This window comes from Xiphophorus maculatus, chromosome 1 (genome assembly GCF_002775205.1).
Source record: "Xiphophorus maculatus strain JP 163 A chromosome 1, X_maculatus-5.0-male, whole genome shotgun sequence".
Classification (NCBI taxonomy): Eukaryota; Metazoa; Chordata; class Actinopteri; order Cyprinodontiformes; family Poeciliidae; genus Xiphophorus; species Xiphophorus maculatus.
This window is the reverse complement of record NC_036443.1, coordinates 9,606,176-9,620,951: the sequence shown is the minus strand read 5'-3', so window position 1 is coordinate 9,620,951 and position 14,776 is coordinate 9,606,176. Positions and strand designations below refer to the sequence as shown.

General features: G+C 37.8%; 1 protein-coding gene across 1 annotated transcript in view; it reads left to right on the top strand.

Annotated features, from left to right (window-relative positions):
* Positions 1-14,776, top strand: part of sema3g (semaphorin 3G) — a 64,482-nt gene that overhangs the window by 37,488 nt on the left and 12,218 nt on the right. Inside the window, exons 5-10 of the mRNA XM_014469164.2 lie at positions 6,849-6,939; positions 10,017-10,133; positions 10,356-10,498; positions 12,497-12,611; positions 12,783-12,852; positions 13,456-13,600. Coding sequence (XP_014324650.1) covers positions 6,849-6,939; positions 10,017-10,133; positions 10,356-10,498; positions 12,497-12,611; positions 12,783-12,852; positions 13,456-13,600 — 681 coding nt within the window. The remainder of the gene's footprint in view (positions 1-6,848; positions 6,940-10,016; positions 10,134-10,355; positions 10,499-12,496; positions 12,612-12,782; positions 12,853-13,455; positions 13,601-14,776) is intronic.

Genomic DNA, 14,776 nt, shown 5'->3' with positions numbered 1-14,776 from the left:
TAGTCTTTTGCTCACACACATTCGTAATTATCCATAAAAGCATTAAAAACATGATAAAGTGGCCAATAAGCATATAAAATCTCCTCAAAAAAAAAATCAAGAAGTGAATTTCCCCATTTCCCACCATTCCTCCAGGAGAGCATTGTGGAGTCTAATGGCCACTGGCATAAATACATTCCTGAACCTCTTAGTTGTACAGCCCACTGACAGGAATCTGAGAGAACTCCTCTACTGGGAGAAAAAAAGTGTTCAAGAGGCGGGTGGTAATTTCCTGAACTATCTTCAATTCCTCTTTTCCACCACCTTCTCAAAAGACTCCAGGCTCATACCAACCACAGAGCCAGCTCTCCTGATGAGACGGTCCAGCCTCTGAGTGTCCCCTTTTCCTCACCCCTCCAACATACCACCGCATGCAAAAGTATTGTCTGTATTTGCTAACCAGCTCAACCTTTTGTCCAGATGTACACACAGGTACTTGTGTGTGCTGACCACTTCTGCATCCTTACCATCTGTGGAAATGAGAAGTAATGAGGGCGTTACCCTCTGAAAGTAACAGCTCCTTTGTTTTAGTGATTTTGAGCTGACATTTATTCTTCCTGCACCACTCCATAAAGCCCTCCACCAGTCTTCTGTACTCCTCCTCCAATCCCTAACTTGCCGTATTGTCTGAGAATTTCTTCCATGAGATATTACAGTTGTAGTTGAAATCAGTGGTGTACAAAGTAAAGGGTAGGGGTTAAACGCACTGTGCTGTTTGACAGAAGAGCACCAAAGGTAGCCTGTCCATTTATTGAACCAATCGTTTACTGGCGAACACACAACTGCCTGTTTGTGTGACCTCTCCCAGGAAATGAGTCTCCAAGGCACTCCGACTGGACACTGGGTGGGATGACCTTTAACCTCGTAGGCGTTTCATCTCTGTTAGGGGCAGATGTACCCATTCACTTTCTAATGCTCTCACATCAGCCCACTGGTGCAATCAGTGTTGTTGCAACGTTGTCTAATGCTACAAAATTTCACATAAAAATCTATAAAACTGTGAGAAGTGAAGAACAAGGCCTTTCTTCACACGGCTTAGTCAAAATCTGTTAGTATTGGAGACTTTGTTGTTGTTATTCCGTATTATCTAATCCCACAGAATCTTTATGGGATAAAAACAAAAGAGTGTGTTTGACAGCATTCTGGTCCATTAAACACTAAACACCCACATGATGGACAAGAGTAATTTCTGGCTACAGAGAAAAGGGATTTCAAAGCCATAGAAAGTTTGTTTTTTTTGTAACGGTTGTGTTATGAGACTAAATTAAAATCTTAATAAAAAAATGCCGTTATTTACAAAAGGTCTTTGTAAAACTAGTGTCTTAATTAATTATGATCATATGGTATTCATCTGTGAGTCTGTGAGGGCCTTCCTCTGGGGATCTTAACCACAACCTGACACTTATAGATGGACATAGGCTAGAGTCCCCACAGTGAGCGACACGACTGCCTGAGGAGAGTCACAGACGTACAAATAAACCTCCGTCGCACAGTGACGACATGAGGAGGACAAGACCACACGCACATACACAAACAGCCGGTCAAACAAAACAAATGGCACCAAACTGAGCACATAAATATGCTGAGAAGCCGACAGAAACATACACAAACATGATGAAAGACATGGACGTTGAAACACAAATAAGAAGAAATGAGCTGTGTGTTAAACCCCACAAAGAAGAACAAAGAAGAGTTACATTTTTGCAACAAACAATAGCTGTCAAGAGTTGGGAAATATACTGTAAATGTTTGCATACTCAGAATTCCTGAAGTTGAAGCTCAATGTTTCCTTGTTGAAAACTTTTTCTCGGCTCAAATTCTGAAGGGAAAAATGCAAACAATATTTCTAAAAGTTATTTCTAACATTGTTAAAGCAGGTTAAAGACTAATGTAAATTGAACCCTTGATGGCTGCATCGAGGACTATCCTGACATGTAGTGTCTACTCTACTGCGACACGCACCACAGCAGCCTTTTATTTTTTTTCTCTGATCCTAAACTGGAAATTGGACGGGTTGTCCTCCCTTTAATATTTTGCTGTTTTTGGTCTTCAGTATTTTGGGGGCTGATCTTTGTTTGATTGAGTTCAATGTCTAAAGGTGAATATCATCACAAGAGTCAGTCCAAGAGTGTCTACATTCATTCTTTAGACATGGTAAAAAAAAACAAATATATTAGGGTCTGTGTTGATGGACTTGGTGCCCCCATTGTTCTTGGATGATGTGCTTGGTAAATGTGCTTTAGTGAGACTTCATCTTATAAAAAAATCTCAAGTTTGTTCAAATCCTGCTTTGAAAAGGTTCAGAGATCAGATCTGTTGAGGATAACCAATATCAAAGTTCAGAAGAGGTGCATCTTTTTCTAAGGGAAACAATTAGCTTTTTCGAAATTCATATTTTTAAAGGTATCTTATTCTCTGTAACTCATTGTTTGCCTCAGATTGTACGACCTTTTGCCCTTTTTTTGTCACGGTGTCCATAAACACTTTGAACAGAAGTGGAACGCCACATCTTTTTTTTTGCACATAGAGAGTTGTTCAAATTGGCCATATTGGGTTCATTTCTATAGCGGTTGAATCGTCATAGGCCAGTCGATGAAGCAAGAACAAAAGATCATCTGACTCTGGAGTAACTTAAACCTGGGGTATTTGTAGTGGCACAAAGTTGAGTAAATGAACAGATGAGAAACTGCTGTGGGGGACTAAGAAAGTAAAGCAGAGAGGGAATGGGCAGGGTAAATCTGGAAAGAGAAAATCAGCAGAACATAGCATCAGAATTAGCATAAATGGCTGAAAAAAAAAACATGATTCACTGAGCTGAATTCAAAGTCCAGCAGACTGCGATAGTAAAACTTCTACTGGGAGGTTTTCTCTCTTTTAGCACTCAAACATCTGGGCTGCATGCACGTCTGAATAGAGTCCTAGTGAACCTTAATGAATCGACGGGTCAGCAGAGTGGAGAGCGGCGTCTGAATTTGACTTTAACAGAGAGTTAACATAACTAAAAAGTGTTAAATTTGTATAGCTAGAGGATGTTTTGTAAGGCAGAGATTAGGGAATTAGCAATAACAGGATTAATGAGTGGAAAAGCCACTATACAAGTTCATTCCACTTACCTTTTACCATCTGTTTGTGTCTATTGTGACCTTTCTCAATAGTTTTGCTGTTGGGGTTCAACAGTATTGTGTTGTATTATGCTTGGCAGAACTGAATACAACGAGCTCTGAATGTTTCCTTCTACGTATCACAGAACTTGTGTGTATTTGTTTTGACAGAGTGTGGCCCGAGTGACTCTGACACACTAATGAGCTGCTCGATTCCCGTGGAACATCGTGAGAAAACACATTCAGACACAGACATTCACACGCAGCAATGCTTAGAAAACTTGACTCTTGCTCATCTGGGATGAGCAAATAAGCAGTGTAAAAACATACGAAAGAGCAAAACACAGCCAACACACACACACACACGTGCACCCCTACACGCTTAAAAGGAGAAATACATATGGGAAGACAAGATATTTTTCCATAATAATAATAATAAAATCTTTGAATACACAAAAAAGAATCAGAATGACTAATAAGATTATGATGACAAAATACAAAGTTTTTCTTGATTGTTTTTCACTAATAATGCATGTTATGTGGTTTTTATGTGAAAGACCAAAAGAGTAATACATAATTGTGAAATGAAAAGTAAACATTTAATTGTTTTTAAATGTTCTTCCAATAAAATCTAAAATGTGTGGTGAAAATTTGTATTCAGTCTTCTTGAGCTAATATTTTTTCAGAACCTGCTTATGTTGCAAAATGACTTCAAATCATTTTGTTTTACTGGTGTGTGTCTGTGAGCAGCAATTTTGAGGCTTGTTTTGGAGTTCAGATTCGTATGTTTATTTAGGTCTGGACCTAGACGCTTTTGCAAGGCACCGCAAGTTCAGAGATTAATCAGTGCGAGCTTGTGTTTCAGCGTTGTGCGTGCTGGTGGGCTCTGCATATTCACTTCACTACCTGTAAAAGTCGTTCAAACCTCTTGACGAGCACTTAAAAAGCTATACATGTCTCAAATAAAAAAAGTTAAACATCCTGAGACTGCCAGGGAATTTTCCTGCGCCGGATCGCTTTGACTCATTCATGTTCCTCAACACGTACTGCTGGGGTGCACGAGTGTGTGTGTGTGTGTTGCTGCACATCTAAAACTAAATAGGTTTTGCGCGTATTGTTCGCCGATTCTGACAGACCTTTTTTTAAGCAGCTGACTTCAATGTCATCATCTCCCCTGTGATCTCTGCTCAGTGAAGGACTCGCCCACCGTGTAACAATGCTCTATTGTTTATGAGAGGAACATGGACTGAGAAACAGAGTTCACGGCCAGGGCACTTTAATTTGTCACATGGGTTTGAATCAAAGTCAGAGTTTTATAGTTGCTCCTGTCACCTTCCATTCCTACTTTTCTCCTGGAAGTAGACCGCGTTTGATCGCACCGAGACGTTTCTGGTACAGACAGCCTGGTACTCTGGTGGCATTGAAGTGGAGGAAGAAAGACTGGAAACAAAAGGGCTTTTATTCAAAGTGACCCTTTCTTGACCTAAAAAGTCACACAGTCTGAGGATGTGGACTGAGTTCATTAAGTCAGTTTGACCAACCAGTGAGTTAAGTCAAAAAGACCCTGTCTACCCCCCTCCCCCCACCACCACTTCAGTATTTTATTAAGTTTGTTTCATTTCCGCAGTCAGAACAAAAGATGTGGGCAGATTTATTTTCACTAGGAGACTAGTACAGATCCTGTTCAGGATAAAGAGTAAGTGTTGGTCCTAATGAGGTGTAATGGGAGGGTGACGTCGACAGACACGAACACATTGGATTTTGCACCTGGCCCTGTTGTGGATGTATTCATTGAGGTTTCCCTTTCTGCCCCTTTCATCGTGCGCTGATTTGCTGAGCTTTGTGCCACATAATTTACTGCAGTGGGCAGCATGAGTTACGGCTTTGAAATTAAAAACCCTGTCGAGGTTTTGCATCTGTTAGCTGCGGTGAGGAGGGACCAATCAGGAAGAAGGAGGAGTATTTTTGCAAAATGTTGCATCTGTATTTTTTTTGGAATAGAATAAAATGTTTTAAACATGTAGATATATAACCAGAAAAACTAGAATGATAAATTAATAATAAAAAATAGAACCAGTACTCCCCAGGTCTTTGTGTTTGGTTCTGTTTTTATTAATAAACTTAAGCTTTTGTTGCTAGCATCTGCCTAAATTTTCCAAGCATTGCGTAAGGAGGCACTGATGGATCGTTTATGTTTAAATACAAATCTGTTTAGATCTAATATTAACATGAATATTATGTTAATGATGCACTTCAATCTTTATTCTCCAGGATTGAAAAATCACACAACATACTACTTCAGTGGAAACCAAGAGCTGAATAGAGAAGTTTGAATTCAACACAGGCTTTCCATCCGTTCAGTTTCAAAATGATACATAAAGTCTCAAGTATAGATACCTCTTTCTTATATGGATCAATGTCCATAACCTGGACAATGCAAATCAGTGAATAAGAAGCTTCTGGTATTAGTACCACTGGTTACTTCACCACTTTTCTTGGTAGAAATGGTAGAGCTCTTAAAAATTATTTAACTTCTTGGCCCACACTGTAAAAGAAATCTCTATGGTAAAATACCATTGTATTTTGTATTTATTTATCTATTTACTTTTAACAAAAGTGTATAAATGTTCAACAGGGTTTATATCTATGCTATTCCTTAATGTTGGCCTTTTTAAAAGTAGTAAAAAGTAGTAAATGTTTTTGTTGATCTGCTCAATTTTAGGATCTCGCCTACAGAAGTTCATCTACTCTTACCGGTTAATTTTCCTTCTGCGCATTTTGAAAGGCCAGATTTAAAATGTATCTTTAGATATTTTATTTCAAAATGTAAATTCTATATTTGTTGAAAACTACTCTACATGATCGACAAGAGAATATTTCCAATGGAAAATTTTCTGTTGTAAACAGAAAAGAATTAGCTACCTTGCTAGCATAGCATAGCAGAAATAGATGATTTTGCCTTATTGTTGGTTTTTCGGGGGTTTACAAGAATACATTTTACCACCATTGCAGCCTTTCAAGTGTAACAATGAAATCTGCAACTGTCAACAAATGTTTTACTGTTGATAAAGTTCAAAATTTAACAGCAGATTTCATTTGATAGCAGTATTTTATTTTATTACCCAGCTGGCTCTTCTGCAGTCAGGTCTCCCAGGACTGAACTGCACTGGGAACTGAGTGGGAAATTTGTCTGGACTCTGGCAGCTCCGCTAATCCTAAATTTCCTCTTATCTCAGACGACTCCTTCGTTCTCAGACAGGCGAGGGTTCGATGAAAGGACGAGTAAACGTGAAAAACTGTGTGAAACTGCAAAACGTCCCATTTGGACTAATCTGAACGTTGAGACAAAGATGAAGAATCTCTCCTCCCCCACAATAAAATTACAGTACCGTCTTAAAAGAATACGTTTTGTCTGCTTTGCGGCTGTACCTGCTGAACTTTTACTTAACAAGATAATCAGTTTCAGGTGGTGCAACGGGCTGACCTTGTTTGTAGATGGTCAATAAAAAGATTTTCCATTTGGAAGAGCTGGTGAGGAATATACGACTCAGTTAATATTTCAACTCTGTAATCTGAATCATATGAAGTAAATCTGTATTTCTCATGCGTTGCTGGAGCTGTGATAAATATCAGCTTGATAGAGTTCTCCTCAGGGCCCACCTGCTGGACTTAATTTACACACTTGTAACTGTGCCTTTTCTTCCCCAGCACGTGTTCACCATGAACCCACTGAATGTGGAGAGTGGGCGAGGAAAGGTTCCACATGACCCCAGCTTTCCGTTTACAAGCACCTTTAGCGGTAAGTCACAGTTCATTTTCCATATGTGTTTATCACCTTATTATTTTGTTTATGGAACCAATAGCGGAATGTTAACTGTGTCTGTAGACCATATGGGGTGTGATATCTGACTCTGGTTTATTGAGATGCAAACTAATGCAACTATAACTGTGAGTCCAGTCCACCCCGTTATAAATAAATAACTCTTGTTCATATTTCAGCACATAAACAGTCTGAACTAAGTTTAAAGTATTCTAAAAGGCAGCCTTTAATAACAGACACATGATGATATAATTGGTCAGCATATTGACTTGACGTAACTTTTGCAATCTGGGCCTGACTTGATGATCTGCACCTGTTCGCTTTACTTTAAAGTTAACTGTACTTTAGTTTGGATCTGTTCTCATTCACTTAATGTTCATGATGTAGCTGTTGGAAAGCAAAAAGGGTTTCAGGATTTAGACATGTGACATTGATATGTTTTCCATTGCAGCAACCACTAAAGTCAAATTCAACTAAAAATACTTTATTGATCCCAAAGGGAAATTAAATATGCTACTTGAATGGCATTCAAACAGCAGAACACACTGCTTGAATAATATTTAGGTAGTGTGTCAGGTGACATCTGTTTGGAGAAACTATTGCAGATTAAATCATTTAGACTTAAAACCTCTATTTATATAGTTTCACATTTAAAGGAAAGTGGATGGTGTTATAGGTAAGCTTAATCTGAGTGGCCAGGCAAATAGTTGATTTCTACCATCTTGCAACACCACTAGGTTTTGTATGTGCTGCACTGAACTGCATACTGAACTCGGGATGACTGTGGAGTGCCATCTTTTTGACTTTGGTAGGCATCATATTAGATTTTCCTGTGTTTGAAACCAGAAAATGCAACTTCCAAATACAAGTCATTTGCACCTTTATATCCTGCATTTGTCATATCTTTAAACCTTTAAGATTTGTTCCATTTAAGGACAGAACTTACAGGTAAAAGATTTGTACTTATGACCATATTGTACACCTACAATAAACCTACGTATGTTGTATGTAGGTGCTTTGTCATATCAATGAGACCAAACCTTATTAAAAGCAAACCTTTCTTGGCTTTAACATGTGGTGAAACGCACACATTTTGAAACTGTCCCCACTAGAATAAACAATTCTGGGTGTTTCTCTTGAAACGTCATTAAGTATTTATTGCACCTTGTGAAGGAACACTGATTTATGCCAGTGACAGATGATCCTGGGATCTTTTTAGGGTGGAGGCTTGCATAGTGTGTGTGCGTGTGTACGGGGTGTGCATACATCTGCACAGCTGGGTGATTCCAGCATCAGAAATCATCCAGCAATGCTTTGTCTTTGGCAGGAAAATGTTAAAACCCGAGCCAAATATTTGGTAGTGTGGACCCCAGCTATCATATACAGTGGCCACATGGGCACACAAATGTTCAAGCTCACTGCAGAAATAGTGAGAGATTTAGAGCGGTCCATATATATCCAGAGTCGTTTGATAATGCGAACTATAAATGCAGGGTGAAGACGGTGATGTGTTCAGATTACTCATTGAAAGACTAAAAAACTGATGCAGTGAATTTTATTTATTTTTTTGCCCTCCTAGCAAAGTTGTGTTCAATAAAATTAATTTCTTGTTCCATTTTTTTATCTCGGAAAATTGATTTCTTTAAGATTTTCAACAATTGCAATCAGTGCCACTAATAACTAAAATTGCTTGCATTGCTTCAAAGTGCAATACTTTCAACTATTTATCTTTTTCTGATCTTTTTTTAAACTGTTAAACTCATTTGTATCAGTTCTCAGCTGATACATTTCTTGATCCTTTCTAAAAAAAAACAACAATGTGGTATGGTCAGCACTAATCAGTTTGTCTATCTTTCTATATTTGCTCATAAGATAACATCACAGAACAAAGCTATACGGAGACATTGTATTTGTCTCTGCGATTTTAAGAAGAATGGGTGTGTTTCTGATAGCATTAGTACTGCCAAAGAAAATAAATGTTTGTTTTTTTTTCTTCACCATGTTGTACAAAAGCAATCTGTGGGCCAGATTCAGTTTCAACATTATCCGGGGGGGAAAAAAAATAAAAAATTAAGAACAGCTGAGATTTCAGCTGGAAGTTCTTGAGAAAAACTCTGTGATGACAATTTATTATCTAAAAAGTGATTTTAACAGTTTAGGCAGAAGATTTGCTAATGACATAATTATTTAATATGTTTATGTTCACAGGTCAGAGACAGAGTTGTACACAGACTTGCTCAAATAATTGCTCTCATATTTTCAGTCAATTGTGTTCAGGCTTGTGGCTAAACATTCTTATATTAATCTCAGTATCAGAAATCGAGGAACATGAGAACAGCTGTGACAGGGGAAAAAAAGGTGAGAACAAGGCCACTGATTACAGTATAAAGCTGCTGAAGAGTGATGATGGTACCGAGTAAGCCAAACTACAACATTAATTCATAAAACAATGTCTACAACAGTCCTCTGAAGTTCCTCTGTTGTGAATACAGTGTGCCTTAATTTCACCGCAGTAGAAGATGAGGGCTTATGACTAAGATATGTAATCGGAAAATGCAAAAATTTGGTGATGTTCACCTTGTAATTTCTGCTTCTACTCTGACCTGCATTGTCACTCTGATGTGCAAAGGTCTGCAACTGCATGTTTCTTTAAATGACTGTAACCTCAATAGCCTACTTTATATTGGCCAGGAATGCATTCAAAATTGCATGTCTAAGTTTTTCCATTTTATCCATCTCCTTGCCTCTGTAGTTTACTTCCAAGCCCCTCACCCATGTTTACTTGATGTTTGGGTTTTCACTTGAAGGAAATATGTTGTTTTATATCCTGTATCAGACATGTTTATTTGTCAGGGCTCAAAACTCTCTGGAGGTGTTGTGACGGTCTGTGCAGTCCACATGTCCTGGTTAACTGCACCGGGCACAATCTTCCTGTCATCCATGATTTGATTCATATCAAACTATTATTGTTTTGGTTTTCAGACACAAAGAAATTAAACTGGCTGTTTAAATGTTTTTTTCTTTCTCTCTCCACCTCTGACTCTGCCTGCCTACAGGTGGTGAGTTATACACAGGACTGACTGCAGATTTTCTTGGAAGAGACTCTGTGATCTTCAGGAGCATGGGAGGTCGCACCACCATGAGAACTGAGACTGACCAGAAGCTTCTTCATGGTAAAAATGTCACTTATCTATTTTGAAAACTTGCACAAATGGTGTGATCTAGGAGTAAGACAATGGAAATGTATCTCTGATACTGAAAACAGCTAACTTTGAGGGGGTTTTCCCCCCTATAAAGTAGTGGCAGATGTCAATAGAAAGTCAAAAAGTCTATTTAAAATTAGGATTCTCCTTTTAGGTTGTGACTTTTTTCAACCTCCTGTTTACACCTTTCAGACCCTCGGTTCATCGCTGCCCACATCATCCCGGATAACGATGACAGGGACGATGATAAAGTGTATTTTTTTTTCACTGAGAAGGCCTCAGAGGGAGGGGACAAGGAGGAGGCCATCCATACACGAGTTGGACGAGTGTGTGTGGTGAGATATCATAATCGCTTCTTATTTTTGAGACAGTCAATGATTATGTTTCCAGCTCTGAGCTTTAGAGGAGCTTTGCTGTGAGTTTGCTTTCTCTTCCAGCAGTTAAGTCCTTCTGGGATTTACCAATGAATACCTCAGCAGAGCTGAAGAGCCAGTGATTAGATCTAAAAACCCGACAACGGCATTTACTTCACAAATAATGTTACAGGACAGGGGATAATGTGCTTAATGCTTAAGTCTTTTTATTATGATACTTGAAAACTTTTGTGTTGAAAGGACAAATTTATCCCAAAATATTTACATTTCCCTACAGGAGTGTGAAAGTGTCATTATATTCAGACTAAGATAAATGTTTTCTTCTCCCAAACTACATGCAGCTGTCAAATTTCCCAACCAGAGACTCGAAACGCATTCCAAGTCCTGCAACATTCTTTCACGCATTGATTTGTCTTACAAAACCATATGTGCCTTGAGAAGTCAGCATAAAAAGTATACATAAAGCCATATTTTTTTATTCACTTATGCACACAGCTGCAGGGCTGAAGAGTGGTATATTGTGTCAGAAGAAAAATATATTCATAAAATCCTACTTTTAACTTCCTTTGAAAACTTTTATCTCTGTATCTTCCTCTCTTTCCTTTCCTCTTGTAATTTTCTGTTTTTGGAACTACAACACAGTAAATTCATTTAAGCTTTAAATTGAAGAGCATTCAAATTATTATAGAGCTACTATGCAGTAGGTACGTTTACATGGACATAGGTACAGTAATCAGAAAAAAATGACCAATCGGAATAAAAATGCATCATATAATATTCCAATCAGAATATTCTGATCAGTTTCAGTTTGATAGGAATGAATTTGTAATCCGAATGAGACGGGTGGTGGAAGCAGATCAATAATGCAAATGCCGTGAATGTAAACATGAACATCTTCTGTTATTCTGATTGTGACAAAATGATCTGAATTGCATGTGTGTCAGGGAAATAAAACTGAACACACTAATACTGTGGGCTATTTTTTGTTTATCACAGATAGAAGTTCAAGTTTTACACCTTTCTAGGGAAATTTTACAACTCTGCATACATCAGTGCTTCTATTGTGAATAAAGCTTGGTGCATTTAGATGCAAAAACAGCAATTAACAGTCTGGTTCAGGTTTAAATTGCATTGTGGGTGTTGAGTCATTTGCCTGCCCTTCTCCCATTATTTTCTGTTTTGTGATGACCAGCAAGTGTTTCACATAGTCATGAAGGCATTCGTTGTGCCTGCTAATCTCGTCATTTTGCTGTCGCAATCCTGTTTGCATGTTGTTTTTCAAAGTGTGTGATGCATATGAAGTATAATCTGTTTTTATATATGCAAACCTTTTGAAGATCAGGTCATACAACCTCTAATTTAGTCATTTTCTGAGTCTGAATTGAAGAGCCTCAGAATTACTTCGTCACACTGTTCATCAGTCCGTCTTTCGTTGTTGGTGTCGATGTCTCTTTTGTCTCGAGACAATCCTGCACTTGAGCTTGAGCTGTCCTCTTCATCACGCACTCCAGCTTTTAGAAATCCGTGGGTGAAAATTCTTTTATTGGCCGGATCATTGTCATTGTCAGTGTTCAAAGTATGTGAAAAAAGTAGCGGCTTGTAATCTGGAAATTGTTCATTTCTGGACTTTTCTCTCCATTCCAGCACTTATCTGTGAAAATGTTGTTTAGTTGGTTTGAGGACACATAATTTGTTTGACTTTTTATAAAATCTCATTAATCAAACCATGTGCATGAGATTGACCAGGATCTCCAGCTTTAAAATTGGGTCTCTTATGCCGATAAATCCCTACCTTGCATTCCTCTATGAGGAACCCTGAAATTATAGACTGAGTCCACATGTGTCATTCTTTAATCTAACATGTTGGTCTTTAATTAAAACCAAAAGGACGAATAATGTCTGTTTGGAAATAAATGCCCAGCTGTGTTTATTTGGTTGTTTGTCTGCATTTTTCACCAGAACGATGTTGGAGGACAACGAGTTCTTGTCAATAAGTGGAGCACGTTCATAAAAGCCAGGCTGGTCTGTTCTGTTCCTGGACCTCATGGCATCGACACACACTTCAACCAGCTCGGTGAGAAAAAAAGCACAGACAAATAAGAGGCACCAAAAGTTCCATTGACACATTTGGAAACTTTGATTGGTACCTTCATTAGCCCCACCACTTTTTTAACAAGCTAAATATTTAGTGGTGATGCCTTATCAAACTCACATCGCACTCATTTTCCTTTCTAATTTGAACCAGAGGATGTTTTCCTGCTGCGGACCAAGGATGAGAGAAACCCGGACATCTATGCAATTTTCAGCACTATCAGGTAAACACATCTGCAGCAAAATGTGTTTTTATCATCCACTGAATGACATTAGATCACTTAGGTAGTTTGGTTGAAAACTAAACAATGTTTTATCCTGATTGTGACTCTTAACTCAGTGGTGACCAAAGTCAGTCTTCATTTTGTGCTGCCCTGCATGTCTTTGATGTTGCCCTGATTCAGCACAGCTGAGTTAAATAAATGGGTCATTAACAAGCCTCTACAGCGCCAGGACATGCTGGGGAAGCAGTTCAGCCATTTGAATCAGCTGAGTTGGAGCAGAAACACACCTGACCTCTGCAGGATATCTCCCTTTGAGAACTGCAGCTGGACAAAACTGCTCTGAGTGATTTATTGTAAGAGTCAATAACTCTGCCCAGACTAAGTTGTAGATTATTTTGAACATCTTAAATAAGTATGACTGCACCATGACTTGAGTTCAGCTGTTTATAGGTTTGATTTCTCCTTCCATTATGTCAGACTTTATTTTTTCCCATGTATCTGTTGGTTTATCATCTAACCATTATAAACTGGTGTAGATTTGATATTAGATTGTAACCACACATGATACAAATAATCTACGTATTTATTTTCTTTTGTCTACAGTAATGTTTTCCAGGGTTTTGCTGTATGTGTTTACCGTATGGCTGACATCAGAGAAGCTTTCAATGGGCCCTTTGCTCACAAAGAGGGCCCTAACTATCAGTGGGGCCCCTATGAAGGCAGGATGCCTTATCCAAGACCAGGAGTTGTAAGTGATAGATCAACAGTCATATTACTTGAAAGTAAAGATTTGCTCATATTTAGTAAACCTTGCTTTTTCAAGTATTTATAGTCCTAACTAAAACATATATACACAACAGTTGACGTGTTTAAAGTGTAAAGGGTTTTGCACCATTAGGGTGACATGCCTTTATATTTACTTTGATAATTTCAGTAATCTAAATGTTTAAAGATTTATGTTTGTAAACTGTATGTAGAAAGGTGGGGATTTAAATTGGTGAGAAACTGCTCAGTTCAATCACTATAAACACTGTGATGTTTTGTTTGATAATCAAGAGTAAAGTTGGAACTCATTTTAAAGCAAAGCAGTGATCCAATAAACTGAAAGCACCTCAATGCCCATAAATCTCAGTTAAAAGCTTGTAAAAGCCATTCCAAGTTTCAGGTTTAAAGATTGTTTATGCATGGAGCATTGATTGTGTTGGAAAAGCATGTGTGCATATGAATGCATTAAGTTTTATACAGCAGAGATTGACCTGTAGTTTTCTAATTTATTAAACATGTTTACTGCATTATTGTGGCGGCCTTATTAGTTTCCAATGCAAGACAGAGTCAGCTTTAAGCCTTTTGTAGATGCAAAACTATGAGAGATGAACAGGGTTATTGTCTAATGTTGGAGAGTCTGGGGTTTGATGTTTGTGTCACTAATTATGGAAAAAGGAAGATTGAGTATAGAAATATTTTTCTATACTAAATTTGTATGTTTGCTTCATTAAACAAACATTAAAATCAAATTTTATTTGTTTGGCGCATTTCAGCGACAAGGCCTTTCAAAGTGCTTCATATCACAAAAATACTAAGTCATAGAACATACAGTCAACAATTGAAACAAAACATTTTGCTGTTACGCATCAGATATTGTTGATTAATGTTTCATTATTTACCATTCAAAAGCAACTCTTAGTCTTTAGGTTTCAGTCTAGATTTAAAGATACTTAGTGTTTCGACTGTTTTTTTTTTTTTTTTTTTTTACACTCAGGTTAAAAATCAGAATTTTTGAAATTAAGACATTATTAAAATTCAATTATTTATATCTTTCATCTGCTACATCACAACATACACTTTAGTCAATCATCGACTTTTTTTTCTTAACTACTGACAGTAAGTTCACAGATAAATACGCACATGCTCAAATTTTCTAAAA